Source organism: Hyla sarda, chromosome 10, assembly GCF_029499605.1.
Source record: "Hyla sarda isolate aHylSar1 chromosome 10, aHylSar1.hap1, whole genome shotgun sequence".
NCBI classification, from domain to species: Eukaryota; Metazoa; Chordata; class Amphibia; order Anura; family Hylidae; genus Hyla; species Hyla sarda.
The window spans coordinates 112633599-112658725 of NC_079198.1; the positions used below are offsets into that span (position 1 = coordinate 112633599).

General features: G+C 45.5%; 1 protein-coding gene and 1 long non-coding RNA gene across 2 annotated transcripts in view; one reads left to right on the plus strand and one right to left on the minus strand.

Moving 5' to 3' along the window:
• Window positions 1–10066, minus strand: part of LOC130294494 (uncharacterized) — a 221478-nt gene extending 211412 nt beyond the window's left edge. The window contains exon 1 of the long non-coding RNA XR_008848517.1: window positions 9961–10066. This is a non-coding gene — a long non-coding RNA (uncharacterized LOC130294494). The remainder of the gene's footprint in view (window positions 1–9960) is intronic.
• Window positions 2932–8899, plus strand: LOC130294492 (uncharacterized). Its single transcript, XM_056544376.1, has 2 exons — window positions 2932–8595; window positions 8775–8899. The coding sequence occupies exon 1, from the start codon at window positions 3254–3256 to the stop codon at window positions 8342–8344; it is 5091 nt and encodes a 1696-aa protein (XP_056400351.1). The 5' UTR covers window positions 2932–3253; the 3' UTR covers window positions 8345–8595; window positions 8775–8899.
• Window positions 10067–25127: the final 15061 nt, after the last annotated feature.

Consider the following 25127-nt stretch of genomic DNA (forward strand, 5'->3'; position numbering starts at 1 on the left):
ATTTAGCGGAGAGCCATACCTTGTCTCCAGGGGAAAAAACGGGGGGAGCTCTTCTTTTCTTATCCGCGAACCTCTTCATGCGTGAAGAAGCCTGTAAGAGAGAATTTTGGGTCTCTCTCCATATAATGGATAGATCACGAAAAATTTCATTGACAAAGTCTTGGAAGACGGCAGGGGCATTGCACAGTCCAAAGGGCATGACCAGATACTCAAAGTGTCCATCTCTGGTGTTAAATGCCGTTTTCCACTCGTCCCCCTCTCTGATGCGGATGAGGTTATAGGCGCCTCTTAAGTCCAATTTAGTGAAGATGTGGGCACCTTGGAGGCGATCAAAGAGTTCAGAGATGAGGGGTAAGGGGTAGCGGTTCTTAACCGTGATTTTATTAAGACCGCGGTAGTCAATGCAAGGACGTAGGGAGCCATCTTTTTTGGAGACAAAGAAAAATCCGGCTCCGGCAGGAGAGGAGGATTTACGGATAAAGCCCCTTTTTAGATTCTCCTGGACGTATTCGGACATGGCAAGAGTCTCTGGGGCAGAGAGAGGATAAATTCTGCCCCGGGGTGGAGTAGTACCCGGGAGGAGGTCGATAGGGCAATCATAAGGCCTGTGAGGAGGTAGAGTCTCAGCTTGTTTTTTGCAGAAAACATCCGCGAAGTCCATATAGGCCTTGGGGAGACCGGTTACTGGAGGAACCACAGAGTTACGGCAAGGGTTACTGGGAACCGGTTTTAGACAGTTCTTGGAACAAGAGGACCCCCAACTCTTGATCTCCCCAGTGGACCAATCCAGGGTTGGGGAATGAAGTTGAAGCCAGGGAAGTCCAAGGAGAATCTCCGAGGTGCAATTGGGGAGGACCAAAAGTTCAATCCTCTCATGATGAGATCCGATGCTCATAAGAAGGGGCTCCGTGCGGAAACGTATGGTACAGTCCAATCTTTCATTATTTACACAATTGATGTAGAGGGGTCTGGCGAGACTGGTCACTGGGATGTTGAACCTGTTGACGAGAGAGGCCAAAATAAAATTTCCTGCAGAACCAGAGTCCAAGAAGGCCACTGTAGAGAAGGAGAAGGCAGAAGCAGACATCCGCACAGGCACAGTAAGACGTGGAGAAGCAGAGTAGACATCAAGGACTGTCTCACCTTTGTGCGGAGTCAGCGTACGTCTTTCCAGGCGGGGAGGACGGATAGGACAATCCCTCAGGAAGTGTTCGGTACTAGCACAGTACAGGCAGAGGTTCTCCATACGGCGTCGTGTCCTCTCTTGAGGTGTCAGGCGAGACCGGTCGACCTGCATAGCCTCCACGGCGGGAGGCACAGGAACAGATTGCAGGGGACCAGAGGAGAGAGGAGCCGAGGAGACGAAACGCCTCGTGCGAACAGAGTCCATATCTTGGCGGAGTTCCTGACGCCTTTCAGAAAAACGCATGTCAATGCGAGTGGCTAGGTGAATAAGTTCATGTAGATTAGCAGGAATTTCTCGTGCGGCCAGAACATCTTTAATGTTGCTGGATAGGCCTTTTTTGAAGGTCGCGCAGAGGGCCTCATTATTCCAGGACAATTCTGAAGCAAGTGTACGGAATTGTACGGCATACTCGCCAACGGAAGAATTACCCTGGACCAGGTTCAACAGGGCAGTCTCAGCAGAAGAGGCTCGGGCAGGTTCCTCAAAGACACTTCGGATTTCCGAGAAGAAGGAGTGTACTGAGGCAGTGACGGGGTCATTGCGGTCCCAGAGCGGTGTGGCCCATGACAGGGCTTTTCCGGACAGAAGACTGACTACGAAAGCCACCTTAGACCTTTCAGTGGGAAACAGGTCCGACATCATCTCCAGATGCAGGGAACATTGGGAAAGGAAGCCACGGCAAAACTTAGAGTCCCCATCAAACTTATCCGGCAAGGATAAGCGTATCCCAGGAGCGGCCACTCGCTGCGGAGGAGGTGCAGGAGCTGGCGGAGGAGATGACTGCTGAAGCTGTGGTAGCAACTGTTGTAGCATAACGGTCAGTTGAGACAGCTGTTGGCCTTGTTGCGCAATCTGTTGTGACTGCTGGGCGACCACCGTGGTGAGGTCAGCGACAACTGGCAGAGGAACTTCAGCGGGATCCATGGCCGGATCTACTGTCACGATGCCGGCTGGCAGGTAGTGGACCCTCTGTGCCAGAGAGGGATTGGCGTGGACCGTGCTAGTGGACCGGTTCTAAGCCACTACTGGTTTTCACCAGAGCCCGCCGCAAAGCGGGATGGTCTTGCTGCGGCGGTAGTGACCAGGTCGTATCCACTAGCAACGGCTCACCTCTCTGGCTGCTGAAGATAGGCGCGGTACAAGGGAGTAGGCAGAAGCAAGGTCGGACGTAGCAGAAGGTCGGGGCAGGCAGCAAGGATCGTAGTCAGGGGCAACGGCAGAAGGTCTGGAAACACTGGCAAGGGACACACAAGGAACGCTTTCACTGGCACTAAGGCAACAAGATCCGGCAAGGGAGTGCAAGGGAAGTGAGGTAATATAGGGAGTGCACAGGCGATAACTCTAATTGGAACCACTGCGCCAATCAGCGGCGCAGTGGCCCTTTAAATCGCAGAGACCCGGCGCGCGCGCGCCCTAGGGAGCGGGGCCGCGCGCGCCGGGACAGAACAGACGGGGAGCGAGTCAGGTAGGAGAGCCGGGGTGCGCATCGCGAGCGGGCGCTACCCGCATCGCGAATCGCATCCCGGCTAGCAGCAGGATCGCAGCGCCCCGGGTCAGAGGACGTGACCGGGGCGCTGCAGCGGAGGAGGTGAAGCGAGCGCTCCGGGGAGGAGCGGGAACCCGGAGCGCTCGGCGTAACAACATGTTAGACTATCTATGTATTAGCTATGCATAATGTAAGGCACTTGAATAGCCATGCTTATATTTGTCTTTCATATGTTTGTTTTACAGTTTTACCGCGCACTTTCATTATATCTCAGTAAAGATTACATCAGTTAAGCAACCAGCGTGTCTTTCCTTGAGATTCGGTATAAACTTGATGTGAAGCTGTGTCCACGAGACAGCGGAGACATTATAGTAAAAAGGCTTTTAAAACGTTATCAGAAGCAGTTAATCAGCTTTGAATCGTCCGCAGCAGTAAAAAAGACTCATAAATCCTGTGCCCTGCAGTCTGTGTCGGAGTCAAGGCGCGAAGCACTAGAAAGTGAAACTAATTCTCTCACGTGCTATAACACCGCTGTGCTGTGTCCAGTCATCATCATTATCTACGCTGCCAGCTAAATCAAGATGCAGAACCCAGAGAACAGCACTCTAACAGTTAACCCTCAATGCTCCTATAAAGAGGAAGACACCTTGCCAAGAAGTAGATCTAGGTGCACAACATTGTCTAGAGCGTCCAGTCAAACAAATCTAACTTCGGTTAGCGCCGATGCATCAAGATTTAAACGCCATAGTTCTAGACACTCAAGCACCACCAGCCTGTCATCCGCTAGCGCCATAGCAACTAAGGCAAGAGCGAAAGCAGAGGCAGCTTGTGCAATGGCGTCCTATGCAAAGCAGGAAGCTGAATTGATGAAAGAACAAGCAAAAAGTGAATCTGAAGCACTTAGAAGAAAAGCTGAATTGATGAAAGAACAAGCTGAAGCACTTAGAAGAAAAGCTGAAGTGCAAGCATCTTTACACTTACTGCAACAGCAGAAAAACGCTGCCTCAGCCTTAGCCGAGGCAGAAGTTCTCACAAGGGCTGCCGAAGCTCAGTTCGCTGACATAGAAACCCAGATGTCACCCCTCAGCGCAAGCCAACGTACCCGTGAGTACATACAGTCACAAGCAACCATGTACACTGACCAGCAGTTCAATGACACATCAAGGCCATCATTGACTCCACCAGCAATAAGCAACTTTGATTCTACGCAACACTGCAAGACTGAATCAGAACCTCAGGGTAGGAAGTCAAGTGGTCACATCCTCAGAGACCAATCTGCCAACCTGACAAGAGTGCAAACGGATGCTGATGTACTCCCTCCTCAAGCAAATACAAGTCTGGATTATAGCAGAAAGACTTACAACAGAGGAGAAGAAAGCAGACTTAGTCAAGTACCTCATCAGCCTTACCAGCCGCAGCCATACCCTGAGTTTACACCCAGGAAGTATTCACCAGATGCAGCAAGAGCTACAGAGGTAGCAAGATTCCTGATGCGCCGTGAGATAGTGAGCGCTGGTCTCATGAAATTCGATGACCGTCCAGAAAACTACTGGGCCTGGAAGTCATCTTTCCTAAGCGGTACCCAAGACTTAGATCTGACAGACAGAGAAAAGCTTGATCTGCTTGTCAAATGGCTAGGACCAGAGTCCACTGAGCAAGCCCAAAGAATCAGATCAGTACATGTTCATGACGCAGCAGCAGGACTTGCAATGGTGTGGAGGAGACTAGAACACTGCTATGGGTCACCTGAAGTGATTGAAGATGCTCTTCTGAAGAGGATAGAAAACTATCCAAGAATGACAAACAAAGACAATCAAAAGCTGAGAGGGTTTGGGGACCTACTCTTAGAAATAGAAGCCGCTAAGTCTAGTGGATATCTGCCAGGTCTCTCATACTTAGATACAGCACGTGGAGTTGATCCCATAATCGAGAAACTTCCTTTCAACTTGCAGGAAAGGTGGGTCACTCAAGCATCAAGATACAAGAAAGAACATCGAGTCGCATTTCCATCATTTGCCTTCCTTGCTGAATTCATCGTAGACCAAGCTGAAACACGCAATGATCCAAGCTTTGCTTTCCTGAACAAGAGAACTGCAAGCTCCCCAAAGGTAGAGCAAAAACCTCCAACGCCTTACAAAGAACGCAGAGCAACAGTTTCTGTACGGAAGACAGAAGTCTCGCCTGAGTCTGCAGTCAATCAGGAAGACAACACAAGTAAGAAAGTTGAGGAGCCAGACAAAATATGTCTAATCCACAACAAGCCTCATCCACTAAGAAAATGTCGCAGTTTCAGAAGTAAGACATTAGAAGAGCGCAAAGCTTACCTTAAAGACAATCACATTTGTTTCAGATGTTGCTCTTCAATTCAGCATCTTGCAAAAGACTGTACAAAAACAATAAAATGCACAGAGTGCAACAGTGACAAACACCTGTCAGCACTGCACCCAGGACCACCACCATGGAAACAAGAAGTTCCAGCAACTCAAGAAGATCATGGTGGGGAGCAAGGCGAGAGTACAACGCCAGCAGTAACCTCAAAGTGTACTGAGATCTGTACAGAGCAGGGCCGCCCCAGATCATGTTCCAAGATATGCTTAGTCAAGGTGTATCCTGCAGGCTTCAGAGAAAAAGCAATCAAGATGTACACAGTCTTGGATGAACAGAGTAACAGATCTCTGGCAAAAACAGAGTTCTTTGACCTCTTCGGTGACAAAGGAAGTCCAACTCCATACACCCTGAAGACTTGTTCTGGAGTTGTAGAGACAACAGGGAGAAGAGCAAGCAACTACATCATTGAGTCATTAGATGGAAAGACAAAGGTGACTCTTCCTACCCTCATAGAATGTGATGAGATACCAGACGACAGGTCAGAGATCCCCACACCTGAAGTTGCTCGTCATCACCCCCATCTGGTGCGAATAGCAGACCAGATACCAGCACTAGATCCAGATGCTGCAATCATCCTTCTACTTGGGAGAGATATCCTCAAAGTGCACAAAGTCAGAGAACAGTACAATGGGCCACACAATGCACCATTTGCACAACGCCTTGATCTCGGATGGGTCATCGTTGGAGAAGTATGTCTAGACGGACTCCACAAACCAGAAAAGGTAAATGTCTACAGAACACATCTGTTACAGAATGGTCGTACATCTTGTCTTTGCCCATGTACCAACAGTCTACACATTAAAGAGAGACTTGTTAACCCAACACATCATCGGAGTATCCAGAGGTGCATGGAAGACTTAGCCTCAACTGGAGATACAGATGAACTGGGCTGTAAGGTGTTTGAAAGAACACGAGATGACGACAAGCTAGCACCCTCGGTGGAAGATACTCTCTTCCTTGAGATTATGGACAGGGAAGTCTTCAGAGACAAATCAGGCAGCTGGGTAGCCCCTCTACCCTTCCGGTCACCACGCCATCGCCTTCCTGACAACAAGGTACAAGCAGAGAAACGCTTCTCCTCGTTGCAGCACATGCTACAAAGAAAGCCAAATATGAAGAAACACTTCCAAGCCTTCATGCAGAAGATCTTTGATAACGATCAAGCTGAAAAGGCACCACCACTACAAGAGAACCAAGAACACTGGTACTTACCAATATTTGGGGTGTACCATCCTCAGAAACCAGGCCAGATACGGGTAGTATTTGACTCTAGTGCGAAGCACAAAGGCCTCTCACTAAATGATGTCCTTCTCAGCGGACCTGACCTGAACAATACACTCCTTGGAGTACTCATCAGGTTCAGAAAAGAACTCGTAGCAGTGACAGCAGACGTACAACAGATGTTCTACTGTTTCCTTGTTCGTGAAGATCACAGAGACTACTTAAGGTTCCTGTGGTATGCAGACAATGACTTTAACAAAGAAATCACAGAGTACAGGATGAAGGTACATGTGTTTGGAAACAGCCCTTCTCCAGCTGTAGCTATCTACAACCTGAGACGAGCAGCACAACAAGGTGAAAGACATGGTCAAGAAGCCACACAGTTCGTCATGAAGAACTTCTACGTAGATGATGGACTTGCTTCTTTCTCCAGCAACGAAGAAGCTATCAACGTCCTGAAAAGTACAAGAGAAATGTTGGCAGAATCCAACATAAGACTGAACAAGGTAGCTTCCAACAGCAACAGAGTCATGGAAGCATTTCCAATGGAAGACCGTGCTAAAGACCTCAAAGACTTGGATCTAGGAACAGAATCACCACCCTTGCAAAGAAGTCTTGGGATTAGTTGGGACCTGAAGACTGACAGTTTCACCTTCAGGGTCTCCAGAGAAGAGAAGCCATTCACAAAAAGAGGTGTCCTATCTACAGTCAACAGTCTTTACGACCCCCTGGGGTTCGTAGCACCCATCATCATGCAAGGCAAAGCTCTTTTGAGACAGATCACTACTGAGCAAGAACAAAGTGACTGGGACATACCTCTACCTGAAGAGAAGGAAATGCAGTGGAAGTTGTGGAAAGACTCATTGTTAGAGCTTGAACAACTCAACATCCCTAGACCATACGTATCTGTTTCCTTGTCTGCTACAAAGAGAAGAGAAATATGCATATTCTCTGACGCCTCCACTATGGCTATCGCATCTGTCGCCTACCTTAGGGTAATAGACACTGAGGGACAAAGCCATGTCGGGTTCCTCATGGGAAAATCTAAGCTGGCTCCCAGACCGGCTCACACTGTCCCACGTCTAGAACTTTGTGCTGCTGTCTTAGCTGTAGAGATGGCAGACATGATTACAACAGAACTGGACATCGAGATCCATGCAATGAACTTTTATACAGACAGCAAGATTGTGTTAGGATATATTCACAATGCTTCAAAAAGATTTTATACATACGTGGCCAACAGAGTGACACGTATCAGAAAGTCTACAAGTCCAGAACAGTGGCATCACATCAGCACAGACAAGAACCCAGCTGATCATGGGACGAGACTAGTGCCAGCCGCTGCGCTCAAGCAAACTAACTGGTTTGTAGGTCCATCCTTTCTTCGTAAACCAGAAACCAAAGAAACTACTCAGGTAGAGACCTTTGAGCTCATAGAACCAGATCAAGACAAAGAGGTAAGACCTCAAGTGACAGTTTGTAGGACTATAGTTACAAGAGACAGTCTGGGCGCTCATAGATTTGAAAGGTTTTCCAGCTGGAAGTCGCTGAACCGTGCAATCGGAAAACTTATCTGTCTAGCCAGATCCTCCTGCAGAGCTACCAATACTGATCAGCGTAGCAACGGCCACCTTGAACAAGCCAAGGTCATGATCATCAGATGCGTCCAACAGGAAGTCTTTAAAGAAGAAATCCAAGGCCTTCTGAAAAAGGAAGAGATTTCTCAACACAATTCCCTCAAGGACTTGTACACCAAGCAATGGAAACAAGTTCAAAGTCTTGCGGACATTTTCTGGAAGAGATGGAGACAGGAATACCTGGTGACACTCCAGCCACGCAAGAAATGGCAAGATGACAAGCCCAATTTACAAGTTGGAGACTTTGTCCTACTGAAAGACTCTCAGGCCCACAGGAACGAGTGGCCTATTGGACTCATTGTGGGGACTGATCCTAGTAGTGATGCTAGAGTTAGAAAGGTTGAAGTTAGGATTGTTAGACAGGGCATTCCCAAAGTGTATGCAAGACCAATTTCTGAAGTAGTTTTACTCCTGTCCAAGGGTTAGTGGCATAACAAAAAGTATGCCAGGTGGGGAGTGTGCTGCCTTCGCAATGTATTTTACATGCTTGGCACTCAGCAGGGTCTGTTCCTTTAAGACCCTCCATTTTCTTGAAGCCTAGAGGCGGGCCTTCTCTCTAAAACATAGGGCTAGCTCCGGCATGTCTCATTCATTCCAGCTCCAGCTACCACAGTGACCAGATCCACAGGACTTCTTAAAGCTAATACAGACTGCAAATCTGATAAATACCAAAGCCTGTGAGTAAGGAATTGCTAGTTACCTTGTGTAGAGAGATGCTCGGCATTTGTAGATAGATAATGTGTTTTCAGTGTGTAGTAAGTGAGCACATGTTAGACTATCTATGTATTAGCTATGCATAATGTAAGGCACTTGAATAGCCATGCTTATATTTGTCTTTCATATGTTTGTTTTACAGTTTTACCGCGCACTTTCATTATATCTCAGTAAAGATTACATCAGTTAAGCAACCAGCGTGTCTTTCCTTGAGATTCGGTATAAACTTGATGTGAAGCTGTGTCCACGAGACAGCGGAGACATTATAATAATATAATATAATATATATATATATATATATATATACACACATATAGTGATCCCCCCGTCCTATGATGGCCCCGACACACGATCATTTCAAGATACGATGGCCTCTCAGAGGCCATCGCATGTTGAAGGCAGCATCAACATACAATGCTTTTGTATGTCGGGGCCATCGCATAAACGGCTATCCGGCAGCGCAGACTGCTTGAGCTGCCACTGTATAGCCGTTTACGGTGCCCCGTGTGGTCTGCTGACGATCACTTACCTGTCCTCGGGGCTCCGGCGCGTCCTCTTCGGGATCCCCTGCATCGTCGGCGCTCTCCATCATCGTCACGTCGCTGCGCACGCCGTCCCATCATCCAATAGGAGCGGCGTGCGTAGCGACATGATGGCAGTGACGGAGAGCGAGGATGTCGGGGAAGCAGAGGCCTTGCCGGAACGTCAGGGACACCCCGGGGACACCCGTCACCGCTGCCCTGGATGTCGCTCCATCGTTGTCGCTGTGTCCCCGTTGCTCCAGAACGTCTCTGCTGCTGGCCGGGTATCCTCGCTCTCCGTCACCCCCATCACGTTGTTACGCACGCCGACGCACGTACGCGATGACGTGATGACGAGGAAGGAGAGCGCCGGCCATACAGGGGATCCCTGAATGGAGAAGACACCAAGGAGGCAGGTAAGGTCCCTCCCAGTGTCCTGTAAGCACTAACCCAGCTATTCAGTCGGGCTGTTCGGGACCGCCGCGGTGAAATCGCGGCGGTCCCGAACAGCCCGACTGAACAGCCGGGTTAGTGTCACTTTCCCTTCAGACGCGGCGGTCAGCTTTGATTGCCGCGTCTGAAGGGTTAATACAGGGCATCACCGCGATCGGTGATGTCCTGTATTAGCCGCGGATCCCGGCCGTTGATGGCCGCAGGGACCGCCGCGATAGGGGTGTATTTGCCATATAAGACGCATCGACTTTCCCCCCCCAGTTTTGGGGAAGAAAAAGTGCGTCTTATACAGCGAAAAATACGGTACTCCATTTGGGCCTTTTCTGAACTACATAAACCCTTTCAGAACTTCACCTTATCTCCAGATGTTGACGCCGGCGATGCCGAGTGTCAGATATAATGGCTCAGCACGAGGTCTCATCCGGGAAGCAGGAGGAGTGCACAATGTGCGCATCCTAAAATAAGAGAAGCATATTGTCTTTAAATATTCTGCATAAGGCGTGCTGTTTTCATCCCGATCATTCACATCTCCGTCTCACGCTGTTTTAGCCGCAGAGATTTATTTTGACAATATTACAAGAAGTGGCAGAAATCACTGTATACATGGAACATTGCACAGCATTGCTGAATGGATTTAAACAAAGTGGTGGATATTTAAGGCGATAGTTATTCTGTGTATGTGCTCAGACGATGCAGATTGATTAGGAAATTACTCTGTGCCATCAACACGGGGAAAAAAATGAAGAATGACAAGGAGATTACTCCTCAATGTATAGGCATATAGTGCTATCATAGTTCTGGACTGACAAACCAGCTTAAAGGGGTTATCCAGGAAAAAACTTTTTTATTAATATATATATATATATATATATATATATATATATATATATATATATATATATATCTATCTATCAACTGGCTCCAGAAAGTTAAACAGATTTGTAAATAACTTCTATTAAAAAAATCGTAATCCTTTCAGTACTTATGAGCTTCTGAAGTTTAGGTTGTTCTTTTCTGTCTAAGTAATCTCTGATGACACGTGTCTCGGGAACCGCCCAGTTTAGAAGAGGTTTGCTATAGGAATTTGCTTCTAAACTGGGCGGTTCCCAAGACACGTGTCATCAGAGAGCACTTAGACAGAAAAGAACAACCTTAACTTCAGAAGCTCATAAGTACTGAAAGGATTAAGATTTTTAATAGAAGTCATTTACAAATCTGTTTAACTTTCTGGAACCAGTTGATATATAAAAAAAAAGATTTTTCCTGGAATACCCCTTTAAAATGTTTATTATGGCACCGTAGTCATATTACTGTCCTATACTATAACTATAGGATAATTGTAACCTAATATTACCTATGTTCCCTTTATAGTCTTATAGTCATATTACAGTTGGTACTACAGGGGCTTTATAATCGTACTATAGTTCAATATCACATAGTTACAGAAAATGTGGCTGGAGATTGCCGTATTTCTTCAAGGTACCTGTTATTCGTATTTATTAGGTTTCAGGAGGCGGATATCTCATCCAGTGAGAGATGTGTGAAATATGAGAAATCCAGGAATAACTTTGAAATCCCTAACAGACCATAGCTTCAAAACCTTTGGTAAGGTTTGTTTTTGGGCATGAAGGCAGGTTGGTGATGGGGCCTGCGGCCTGCCATTCCCTTTATGGCCAGTCTAGATTTTTTTTGTTTGGACCAGATCAGCACAGGTGATGAAGACAGCTTGTTACTGGGCTTACAATAAAGTGTAACTCAGTTGTCAGTCTTCTGAGGTTGAGAGGAAACTTGGTCTCTGCTGGGAAAGTGAAAGACTGAGGTCTGCTAGCTTATTGTGGAACACTTCAATAGTGACGTTTTGAGGTCAACGATTATAAGGAGAAATGCGGCGCAAAACTTTTAACTTTCTCTGTGCCCAGGCTACAAAAACAAAAAAAAACTAACTTTAACTCACCTTCCTACGTGCACCCGTTTTGTCGGTCCTCCGCTGCTGCTCGGCTCCCTGCTTCTCAGGCTTGGAACATCACACTGCAGTCAGCGTATCCCCAGCCGCAGCGATGTCCCGCCTTGACCGGTGATGGGCTAAGAGCACTGTCATGTAAGGAGCCCAGGCAGCAGGGAGAAGGCGGGGCCCGAGCTCCTTACATGACAGTGTGCTCAGCCTAGGCCATGTAGGGAACGTAGGAAGGTGAGTTTAAGTTATTTTTTTAAGTTTTTGCAGCACGGACACAGAGGAAGTCAAAAGTTTTGTGCTGCATTTCTCCTTTAATCGTGTAACTGGCAGGAAATCACCTGTATACCCAGGGATCATTTATGTACAGTTAGCGCTTTGACAGGCATTACGGTATTTATTTTTTATTTGTTTCCTGAGTGTGAAGGCTGTATTTTTGTTTTGTGCTGAAAATATTTCTGTGTCACTGTCTTTGACAGCTGTTTTACACTATTTGCTTGGCTCTACAGAGCTAATCTTTCACAAGCCCTGTAGTCATGTTGCTGTCCCATACTGGGACGGTGCTGTGGTGTCACGGTGCAGAACACACTTGTCCACCTGCATTTTTTTGCCTCTTATGGGATCTAAGGAAAGGAAAACTGTCCATACATCCAGCCACCTGACATAGTGCCATACTTACATGAAGTTAGGAGCCAACCCCTACGTCGTTTCACTCACTCACTTCCTCAGGGAGCCATGTAAGTATGGCACTATGTCAGGTGGCTGGGTGTATGGACAGTTTTCCTTTGTAATTTCTGCTATAGTTTGCATCCACTGTCCCTCTATCACTGTTCTGGGCACCAGGCAATTGACATTTCAGTGCCATACTACTGTATATGTCCTTTTGTTTACATTAGTGTACTGGGTTTAAAGAATTCCATATAGGTATATATATATATATATATATATATATATATATATATATATATATGGTGTGTGGTGGCTATTTAGTACCATATGCTTATTACTTCTATGGTCTCACGTGTTCTTTTTTCTTCTGAGTGCTGCTGATTCTTTAAATGTTGTCATTTTAAAATTGCAAATAATAAAGGTATATTTTTCATTACTAAATGTGTGAATTTGGTGCACTTTTCTACTATTATTGTGTCTGCTGATGCCCCATCTGGCACCAAAACTGTACTTACAGCACTGCCCTATATCTCCATATACCATACTCTGGATACAATAGAGCCTGAGTACAGGGATAGAGATCACAGCAGGGGGTAACTAGAAAAGGATAGATACAACACAAAAAGAGAAACACAGCCGCGCATCCACCATTTGTAGTTTGATCTACTTGCTTCTCAGCATAATTAAAAAAACTAACAGGTTGTTATTATACATTTTGATCAAAAAGTACAAGCGCACTCGCCACATCATGGCCACCTAGTCAAAGTGGGTCCCTAACTGCATACTGGCGTAGCACCGGGTGGTGACCACTGCCTCCAAGACCCCATGCCCACAGGGGGAATGACCCAGTAGCAAGGCAGCCCCACTGCCCAACCAAGCCCCTGGCTCTGGGCCGCACCACCCCTCAGACAAAGCACCACAGAAACAATGGCCGCCACAGAGAACCACCCCAGTGTGAAACCTACCATGTGCTCCCTGCCAGAGGGCTGGGAGAATGTTTGGAGGAAACCCTTATGCAGTCTGCTGCTAATTAAAAATGCCTGGGCCGAATGGGTGAAGTGGAGTGCTGGCCATGGAAGAAGGGAGAGCCTACAAATGTACAACACAAATAGAGAAACACAACCGCACATCCACCATTTGTATTTTGATCTACTTGGTTATGCAGGAGACTACATAAGGGTTTCCTTCTGGCACTCTCCTAGCCCTCTGGCAGGGAGCACTTGGTAGGTATTCACATTGGTGTGCTTGCACTGCGGCGGTCATTGTTACTGTGGTGCTTTGTCTGTGTGGTGGTGTGGGGATTGGTCAGGCAGCAGTGGGGCTGCCTGGCCACTGCGTCGCTTCCCCTGTGGGCATGGTGTTGCGGTGGTGGTGGCCGCCGCCCGACGCTACGCCAATGTTGCGTTAGGGACCCACTTTAAATAGGTGGCCTTGACGTGGCGAGTGGGCTTGTACTTTTTGATCAAAATGTATACTAACAACCCGCTAGTGTTTGAATTAATGCTGAGAAGCATGTAGATCAAAATACAAATTGTGGATGTGCGGCTGTGTTTCTTTTTCTCTTTGTGTTTTAAAATAGAAAATTATAGGTCCCAGACCACAACATTAAAGAAGTTATACCAAGACTTAAAGGGATACTCCACCCCTATACATGTTACCCCCTAAGGGGATAGAGGATAATATGTCTAGGGGCCGTGTGCCCCTTTAAACAATCACCTGCCCATGGGATCAGGAATACCGTAGGTATCCGATCAGTTGGAGGTCTGACCACTGGGACGCCAACCAATCACAAAAACCCTTGTCTCCCTCACATATACTGCTCCCTATAGCTATCACTCAAGTATATTCCTCCATAAGGCCCCTTGTCTCACATACACTGCTCCATATGACCCCTCATAGACAGTTTCTCATGCCTCACCTTCCTCACAGCCCTCTCCCTCCATGTTTTCCATTACAGTGATCCCTCAACTCACAATGGCCTCAACATACAATAGTTTCTACATACAATGGTCTTTTCTGGACCAATGTAAGTTGAAACCAGACTCAACATACAATGCTATGGACAGTCCAGATCTGTGAAACATGTCAATGAACTGACCAATCAGAATGGGCATTCACTGGTAAAACTCCTGTGCTACTGAAGCTAATGCACTGCCTGGTGTCTAATAGCGCCCCCCTACAGTACAGGGAGGAATTACATGTTCTGTACTCTTTACCTGGGCCAGGATTAGCTGCTCTTTTGGACACCAAGTAAGGGCGGCTCCTTGTTACTTTTTTAGGACACTGCGTACTGTACAGGACCCCAAAGAAGCTCCTGTCCTCTACATAGACCAGTGTTTCCCAAGCAGGGTGCCCCCAGCTGTTGCAAAACTACAACTCCCAGCATGCCCGGACAGCCTTTGGCTGTCCGGGCATGCTGGGAGTTGTAGTTTTGCAACAGCTGGAGGCTCCCTGCTTGGGAAACACTGACAAAGACATTGATTACAGCTCCCAGCAGATCTTTATTACTTTTATATATACGTTCTTGCTTTATCTATATTAGTTATCTACCTATTTTTCTTTAATCCTCACTTTTTCCTATTTTTTGGATGACATTTTGGTGCCTTTAGAACCAATTACCAGGTTTCCATAGAGTTCTGGTCTCAACATACAATGGTTTCAACATACAATGGTGGTCCCGGAACCAATTAATATTGTAACTTGAGGGACCACTGTATTACCGGCTCCTCATGCTCTGTATCTGTAAGGACATCATCAGGAAGGTCCTCGCGGCTATAGTGTAAGTCTTACTGTGCTGGTCCAGGTCCTCTGTGCAGCCCGAACAACTATGGGACCTCAGACACATTACTGCAATCTGCCGAATCTGTGCAAAATCGCAGTGTTTTTTGTCATGCTGTAAATGAGGCCTTAGCCTTTAGATTCTATAAACTGGGGGGAGACTTGTTATACTTCCACAATATTACAGTCATTTACTCATGTTATAGCCCTATAGTGATTTCACAGCCGTATGATGATCAGACCTGTTTCCTCGTAATACTATAGTCTTTAGGTAACATTATGGTCCTCTGGAGATACACTGGTGTATATTATAGTCATATACTTATTTTATGGTCCCATGGTGATATTATAGTCCTATAGCGAAATTACAGCTTTATATTCTCTATATTATAGTCTTATAGTCGCACTGAGTGACAATATAGCCCTCTATGGATATCACAGGCTTATGTACCATCCTCATCCAGAGTCTTTGGGCTCAGACACCGAGGATATAAAGAGCAGGAAAGCCTTTTTTCACAATCGTCTTTTTCTTTCTATGATGACACTGGGCCAAGCCCAACATTTGTTTATAGTGGCTACACGTGGCGAATAATCTGCAGATTGTCCATATGGAATTTCTGTGTAAAATTCTTAAAGGGGGTACTCTGGTGAAAACATTTTTTCTTTTCAATCAACTGGTGGCAGAAAGTTAAACATATTTGTAAATTACTTCTATTAAAAAAATCTTAATCCTTCCTGTACTTATTAGCTGCTGAATACTACAGAGGAAATTCTTTTCTTCTTGGAATGCTCTCTGATGACATCACGAGCACAGTTCTCTCTGCTGACGTTATTATAATAATAAGAACTCTTTATTTATTGTTGTCCTTAGTGGGATTTGAACCCAAGTCAACAGCACTGCAAGGCAGCAGTGCTAACCACTGAGCCACCATGCTGCCCTTAGCATACATCTGCTATGCACGGTTGCTAAAATGGACAGAGATGTCAGCAGAGAGCACTGTGCTCGTGATGTCATCAGTGTTCCAAAAAGAAAGGAATTTCCTCTGTAGCATTCAGCAGCTAATAAGTACTGGAAGGATTAAGATTTTTTAATAGAAGTAATTTACAAATATGTATAACTTTCTGCCACCAGTTGATTTAAAAGAAAAAAGGTTTTCACCGGAGTACCCCTTTAAGCATCTACAGAAACAGTGGGGAAACAATCTCATCCACATGCTGCTGAAAAAATCAGCATGTTAACCTATGCTGTGGATCTGCTGTGGGTTTATTTCCCACTGACTTAAAGGGGTTCTCCACCATAAGGTGATTTTAGAACGTACCTGCCATACAGTAATGGACATGCTTAGGAAGGATCTGTGCTTGTCTTAGGGCTTACATGGATAACACTGAGGCTATCTTTTTGTAAAATGGCTATTTCCTGTTTCAGTTTGTTACCTCAAACTACAAAATCCTATAATTCATTGTTTGTAACTGTGAGGACATTTTTCTCCCTCCCACACATCAGCCACCCCACCCCCAGAAACATACCGGTGATCCTTTCCTTTCCAGTGTTTTCTGGCCAGGGTGCCTCCAAATGTTGCAAAAGTACAATGATGTCCCTCCCACCCATCAGTCGCTTTACCCATTGAAGCACAGACAGGCTCCCTCTGAACACCTGACTAGTGATGTAATGTCTTGGGCTGCACTGCAACCTGGGAAAACCTGAGAAAACACTCATTTTGTATGCTGTTAAAAATAAACATTGGGCCAAATATCACGTAACAATTGTGAGACAACCTTGAAACATAGGTACAGACACTATATGATGAACTGCACTAACTTTACAGCCTATAGCATATTAACCTATAGAGTCCCTTCCCCTATGTAGGCTCAAAATACCAATTAGAAAAAGTGGAGGTTTGTACAAAATGCAAACAAACACCTACAGGTGCATTAAGCGCACAAAAATACCTCCAAACGAGAAAGCAGAGAGGGAAAGAAAGATGCAGAATTTGGATTTATTTAGAAACATGTACCAGCCCCATTAAAGTCTGCTGTTAAAGGGGTATTATGGGCAAAAATATTTTATCTCCTATCCAAAGGATAGGGGTTAAGATGTCTGATCGCTGGGGGCCCACTGCTGAGACCCCCGTGATCTCCCTGTAGCACCCGCATTCTATGCAGGTGCTGTATCTGCAGTTTCGGAAACCTCCAGGTTTCCGGGACTGGGGACATGACATCATGCCACGCCCCCTCCATTCATGTCTATGGGAGGGGGCGTGACGGCAGTCATGCCCCCTCCCATAGACATGAATAGAGGGGGCAAGTGTGACTTCATGTCCCCAGTCCCGGAAACCAGGAGGTTTCCGAAACTAGAGAAGCAGTCCCCGCATAGAATGCGGGTCCTACAGGGAGGTCGCAGGGGGTGTTAGCAGCGGCCCCCGTGATCAGACATCTTATCCTCTATCCTTTGGATAGGGGATAAAATGTTTTTGCCCTGAATACCCCTTTAAATGCTCTGTGCCTCCATCTGGTGGAAGAACCCCAGTCACCAATACAACCTTCATCATTCAACCCCCATATAGCATCCACACATTCCCATACTGATCCACACATTCCCATGTGATATAACATATAGCATCAGCATTTCACCCAAAAGGTAGAGGCTGAGCAAAGGCCAAACATGACAGCGCAAAAAGGAAACTGTTAAAGACATGTGTTGTATCAGGCAGCTGTTTCTTTCAGTAGCCATTAACCTCGATCCCTATGAAGTTGCCCACACTATCCTGACAGACGGCTGATGCTGGGTCTATATTATTCGGAGACAAGTGCACAAACTCTGCGTTTTGCTGGAGATCAATGAAGCAATTTCGTCTTCACGCACTGTTTGCTGGTTTATTGTAGTTGTGCATGTCTGCCCGCACATAATTTGGGAATGCCCCCTGCTAAGACGAAGCCTTAATGTGCTAACAAGCCTCTTTTATGTAGCAATGTGGGCTGTTCGCAGCATGGCATTGGAACGGCTTCATTATTTCCTCGTACCAATTCTTTGTCCAAGTTCACCGGCTGCATTGTCTGCCGAGCCTGTGTGGTGTGTACAGACGTCTACTGATCACTTAAAGGAGCAGCCGCTTACTGAGCTGAAACAACAGGCAGGAGAATAGCGGTTCAATGGGAATGACGGCAACTCTGAGGGATGAGGCAGCTGCAATAAACTGCAACGCATGGACTCCGAAAAACAAAGGCAACAGTTCTGTGCCTGTCAGGTTAAGATTTGTAAACGTATAGGTACAACTCCTTCACTCCTTCATATTCAGAACCGCACATTGTAGCTGACTTATCATTAGTCTCTTCACAGGGTCAATATAAGAAATAGCCTGTGCCCACGCTGTGCCAGCCAAAGCCCCAAGAAATGTTGCCAGTTTCATCAAAAGTAGGAATGTAGTTATATGGGGGAGCAATTGGGGCATGAATCCCAGGTGCTGACTGCCAGGGGGTGCCAAAATGCCTCTGGCTCTGGCAAAGCTATACCAAGCTACAGTGCCTATATGGAACAGTGTAAATAAAAAAAATACCCCCCAAACAGGGTCCGACGCTCTTGTGACTCATAATAACCAGGATATGCTATAGGTTCTTAACAGCCCTGAAGTGTCTCCACCCGGGGCTGCTAACACCTAACGGGATTGTATATAAACTGGACCTCTATGATGCTGTTTACTTGCTGATGACCCCAGCATCCAATAATGCTGCAGATCATTACATCACTATAGAGGAACCCCCAGCACAGCCTAATGTATACCCAGGCCCAACGGAGACCGATGGCAAGAGGAGAATTTTAATGGTAAAAGTTACTCTCCAGCTTTATTGCAGTTTTCCCACACAACCCCAAAATGCCCATGGTCAGTGCCCAAGTGATTAGTCCACCCTATATGAGCAATGAAACCAATAGCTACTTCCTTTTCCTTGCCCCCCAATCCAAGTCATCCAGAGCATCATGAAGGATCAGTATAGAGGACATTCTACCACTAGTTTGTTCACATGCATTCGGAGAAAGTAAGATTCTGTTCTGAAGATATACAAAGTACTGGTGGGGAAAGGGTTATTTAGAAAGCGCCGTCAGCAGGTAACAGAGGGTCAGAGCGATCGCTTGATACAACAGGCTCTATACATGGCGGCACAGTGGGGACTCCAGGATGCAGTACGGATAAACACCACATGTGGGCTTCAGCTCACAGACAGTAATTGTTTTCCTGTCCCTATGAATACTCGGAATATAGATTAGGTGTCACGCTATACATAGTTCACACAGATGAAGCCAACTCTGCTGAATTTACAAACTCTACAAAATATTTCAGCTTCTTTTCACAGCAGCAAACCGATTTACAAGCACTATTTATAGGCTCCATCAAACTGATGCCAACTGGGCCTGCGGCGGGGTGTGGCTCCAATCCAGTGATTCTCTACACCCATACTGTGGGGCGCTTTACACTTCAAAATGTTTTACAGCTTCTCCAACATATATTAAGAATTTACATGAAAACTCAGTGATGAAGGATCGATCTAACTCTTCATTATGAATGAGGAATATTAAAGAGACTAAATGGGCCTTAGGTCCAGTTTTTACAACATATTCAAAGAAAAAGATAACATATGTGGGAAGATAAAAAAGATAATCTGCACTCGCCACTGGGTTCGGCAACTCGCGTTCCTATGTGGAAATGACCACTGGATCAGAGGAAAACATGACTTGTGTGCGCTCAGAGGCAATAACCGGCTATTTCGCGCACTTGCGCTTCATCCGGCCTCATGAGGTCGGATGAAGCGCAAGTACGCGAAATAGCCGGTTATTGCCTCTGAGCGCACACAAGTGATGTCTTCCTCTGATCCAGTGGTCATTTCCACATAGGAACGCGAGTTGCCGAACCCGGTGGTGAGTGCGAATTAGCTTTTTTATCTTCCCACATATGATATTACTAGCTATCCTTTCCGTTTAGCCTAGCACCACCACCCGGCCAGATTCCAACTTGATTGCTCAGCTTTGTCATTTGCTTCACTGAACGGTACACAGTTTGATCCCTAGTTTGATCGTTTGGTGCTGTCCCTGCCGTTTCTACCTACACGAATGCAAAGAAAAAGATAAGTAACCATGAAATCTTACAATTTAAATATGAAAATTATTTCTCTTGTTCGGTCAAAGATTGGCCTTTGTCTTTTGCTTGATCTTCATAAAGCATTTGACTCTTTAAGTTGGAACTATTTATTTTTAATTCTAGTTAGATGAGAAGGGGGGAATGGAGGTTGGTCCTAATTTTCTTACTTCACTACATACTCCTTTTACTATTGCCCATGGTACCAGACATGGTCCCCTGTCACCGATTTAATTTATTTGGCTATTGAGCCATTGGCCCACTTGATCAGGATGAGTGACAGCATTAAGAGAATTGATGTGGATGGGGTTTAACATAAATGCGCTATGCATGCTTTACTTTTCTGTTTTCCCCACCGATGTCTCTGCCAAATGTTTATTGGGAACTAAAAGATTTTTCTGTGGTGTCAGGTTTATCTGTTAACTGTCATGAATGTATATAGTATCACGTTAGGCAGGGAAGAGTAAGCCCTAAGCTGACCCTGAATCTTTTTTCCTGAATACTTACATAGCCACCCTACAACAATGACTCTACAACTGGGCAAAAGTCCATACTCTAACTAAACCTGAATACAGAATAATGGCTGGAGTGAAAAATAGTACAAACAGATATCAGGGAAACATGGCAACAGGTATATAGAGAACAGGCAACAGCCTAAGAACCTAAGCAAGACAAGCGGTAAGTATGATAATATGAACAAGACAGGATAACTAAAAATATGTAATGGTGAGAAGAGACCTGGAATGCTGGGGATGGACAGGTTAAACTGATTAAAGATTAAGGATGCAAATACTGGAAAACAAAAACAGATACAAAAACACACAGACCCACAGGTCTGAACACGGAAAAAGATCAGGATACACAGCACTAATTTACAAAGATACAAAAAACAAACTGACTCCTATGTTAGGGACAAAGCGTAGCTACGGAAACTGATCTAACAATAAAAGAAACCAGAATAACCACAAAACCAAACTCCTATTATGGAGGGGCACAAAACCAAACTCCTATTATGGAGGGGCACAAAATCCAAAATTCAAATAGACTCCAAGTTAGGGGCACAAAACACTAAGTGGGACAGGACCTAACCTTGGAGTAATACACAAAATACAAACATCTAAACACGAGTAAAGATTAAGGATTCACAGAAACAGATGTGAACACTAACCAAGACACAGGACTGGTTCCAGGACAAGACTAAGGTTTACATAACATATACAAGCAGAACAGGCTAAAACCGACCAAGTACACACAGAATACTGGAAAAAAAGACAGACAATACCAAACTAATAAGCCATGCTTATACAAAATACATGTGTACAGACACAGACAAGAGTGTAAGGTGAACAGCAGATTAATTAAAGATTATCCGGTGGCTTCGTTGGTTTCTTTGGTTTCTTTGCATCGGAGAGCTTTCCCTCCTCATTGATTGGCTATAGAACAGGCAGCTTGTCCTTTTATGCCCCTAGACCAGTGGTTCTTAACCTTGTTGGAGGTCCTGAACCCCACCAGTTTCATATGCGCATTCACCGAACCCCTCTTAATTGGAAAAATAAAATATGATTTTTTCAAATTCAAAACATAGGAGGTATATATTTAAGTATATATTTATATATCGGTGCACAAAATGAACAAAACCATTAAAGAACAAAGAACAAAACCATGAAAACATGATTTTCACACAAAAACAAAAACATAATGAATATTTACTGCAAACCAGTGTGACTTCTGCTGTTGTCTTTCAGAGACCAGTTCAGAAATGCGCGGCTTTACCTTGGCAAGTGAAACTCTCATGCCATATTCGCAACAATGGCAGTTAGACAGGCAGTGTTCCCCCACATTAGACAGGCAGTGTTCCCCCACATTAGACAGGCAGTGTTCCCCCACATTAGGCAGACAGAGTTCCCCCACATTAAGCAGGCAGTGTTCCCCCACATTAGGCAGACAGAGTTCCCCCACATTAAGCAGGCAGTGTTCCCCCACATTAAGCAGGCAGTGTTCCCCCACATTATGTAGGCCAGTGGTCTTCAACCTGCGGACCTCCAGATGTTGCAAAACTACAACTCCCAGCATTCCCAGACAGCCAATGGCTGGAGGTCCACAGGTTGAAGACCACTGATGGCCAGCACGCGTCTTCCTCTTTCTCTATCCTCCGGTCCTCGGCGCCTTCGTTTCCATGGGCACACGCACGGGACGTCAGCGATGTCCTGGCATGCGCTATGTCCCGGCGGCCCTGCATTTTGAAACTTAACGCAGGGCCGCAGGGAGTGAATAGTGATGGGGGAATTGCCCCGTCACTACAGGACAGGCAAACACCGGCTCTGCTCGGGGCCCCAAGCAATTGCTTGGTTTGCCTGTCCTGTTGTGACCTTCCCCGCCGAACCCCCGGGACTGACTCACCGAACCCCTGGGGTTCGATCGAACCCAGGTTAAGAACCACTGGTCTAGACCCTTTGCCTTGGATTCCACAGAAAAAGAGACCAACAATTTTATGCCTACTCCTCTCTTCTACTCTGGCTTTGTGGGACCAAATGAATATATTTTTAGGTTTACAGTATAAACGTTCATTGAGGCTATTCATTTCGGCTCTCCATTGGGTCTTCGTACCCTCTCTGTTATCTATTTTAATTTAGCATGTCCTTCCTGTAAGTTTTCTTATATGGTGCAACGGGAAGTGGATGTTTCCAAGTCATTTTCTATACAGGGTGTCAAAACATGGCAGAAAGTACTGTCATGGTTCCTATCATATGGCATTAATGGAAGCTAATTACAAGGGTTTCTTCCTAAGTATTTTGTCCCTTGGTAAATCACAAAGATGGTCCTCTGTGGTGTCGGGCTAATTACATGTATATAGACTGTAGGGTAATGTGACTGAGGTGAATGTTTGTGACACCAGGAGTGTTAACTCACCACACTCCAAGGTAAAACGATTGTCGGTGCCACACGCTGGGTAACAAATACCTCCAATGCAAGGTTAGGGAAACCACAAGGTTAGAGGTAGTACAAACAGTTCAATTCAGTAGATGTGCAATTGTAGTGAAGGATGCAGTAAGGAACCACAGGGCTTTCTTGAACTTGAAGTCTTAACTGACTGTGACGTGACTTAGACTGAAATAGACTTGACTTGGACAGACTTGTCTTGACAAAACCTAACTTTAATAGCTTGACTTGACTATACTTTACTTGCACATACTTGACTTGACCTTGTAAGCTGACTATCACTGCCTTGGGCTGCTTCACAGTATGGAACCCAAATTGGATGCTTACCGCCAGGATAGACTTTAATGGACAGGGGTGGCTGGAGGATCTTTAACCCTCTATCCTTGGTTACTATGGGGCCCGTTAGACTCTCCTGTTTTCCCAAAAGCTTACTCTTGGACTGGACTGATGAACTTGTTGGCGGGATCCTAGTATAAAGTGAAGTCACTCTGAAACAGGAATAATTCTGGCAACTGGTTCCTTGATCCTGTCCCCATATGGTGAGGGACAGGAAACACCGGAGAGGTCTTGCCTCAACCTCCACTCACTCGGCACTGCTCTACACTGACTAAACTCCTCCGTATCAGGACAGACCTGGGTGGAGAAGGGCAGGAGGCACTGACTGGCTGCATTGCTCATGTGATTTCCCATGCATCTACCTACTGAGATAAAATTAACTCTTTACATGACAATAGAATGTAATGACATTAGATAAATAAAAATATAATAAAGACAAGTTACAAAATATACTACATTATAAACATGGAGCTGTGGGCAAGAAGCGGACACATAAGGTAACATCCACCTGACAGACAAAGATGTTCTGCACTGGGACACAACACCTCCATTATACTTCCGCAATTATGGGGCAGTAGATTTTCCTTTTATTATATGGTGGACCTGCCTTAAAGGGGTATTCTGGCATAGGTAATAAGATGTCTGATCGTGGGGTCCCATCTCGTGGGGTCCCATCTCTGGTGCGGCACCCTGGTCAATCGTGCACGGAGCGGCGTCCGGAACATGGAAGCTTGGATCTTCCCTGTTCATGATGTCACACCACGCCCCTTCCATTCATGTCAATGGGAGGAGGCGTGACTTCCTCCTACTAGCCCTCATGCCCCGTCTCATAGACATGAATAGAGGGGGCATGGTGTGACGTCACAACGCAGAAGATCCAAGCTTCCATGTTCCAGACAGCACCGCTGCAGGCCCGGAGATCGCGGGGGTCCTCGGTGGGGGGGGGGGTAAGATGTTTTTTGCTGGAGTACCCCTTTAAGGTTCATGTTTTTGGAGATCCTATTTTCTCTTACTGAGGTTAATGTGATAATGTCTCCACTTATGCCTTATTAATTGACTGTATTTACGAGCTGTAAAAACATACCTAAAAATTAGCTTATTTTTCTGGTCCTGGCAGCTAAAATTTCTATAGCACCCTCTTGGAAGAAGGCAGATGTATCTCTGGAGCCGGTAAGTGCTAAATTGAACTGGATTATGGTCAATGATTGTCCCCACAGTATTTAACTGATAAGGAGCAAGTATTTAGAGAGGTTTGATAACCATAGGTGTATTATTCCGCCTCGGTTTGACTTGGATTGCTCCACGCCCCCCCCCCCTTTTCCAGTGGGTGACAGTGACAAGAGAGATTCCTTTCCCTGGCCCTTATTTTGCTAAAATCCTATTAGAAACTTTTGACAACAAAGCCAGACTAGAAAAATACAATAAATTCAGGGTACAGATTTAAAGAGAATATGTATAATCCACACAGAACATACATATACTCCACACAGAACATACATATAATCCACACAGAACATACATATAATCCACATACAACATAAATATAATCCACACACAACATAAATATAATCCACACACAACATACATATAATCCACACACAACATACATATAATCCACACAGAATTTACACATAATCCACACACAAAACATACATATAATCCACACACAACATACATATAATCCACACAGAACATACATATACTCCACACAGAACATACAT

What these genes read in the sequence shown, in the direction of transcription:
- LOC130294492 (XM_056544376.1), top strand. Translation starts at nt 3,254, where the DNA reads ATGCAGAACCCAGAGAACAGCACTCTAACAGTTAACCCTCAATGCTCC.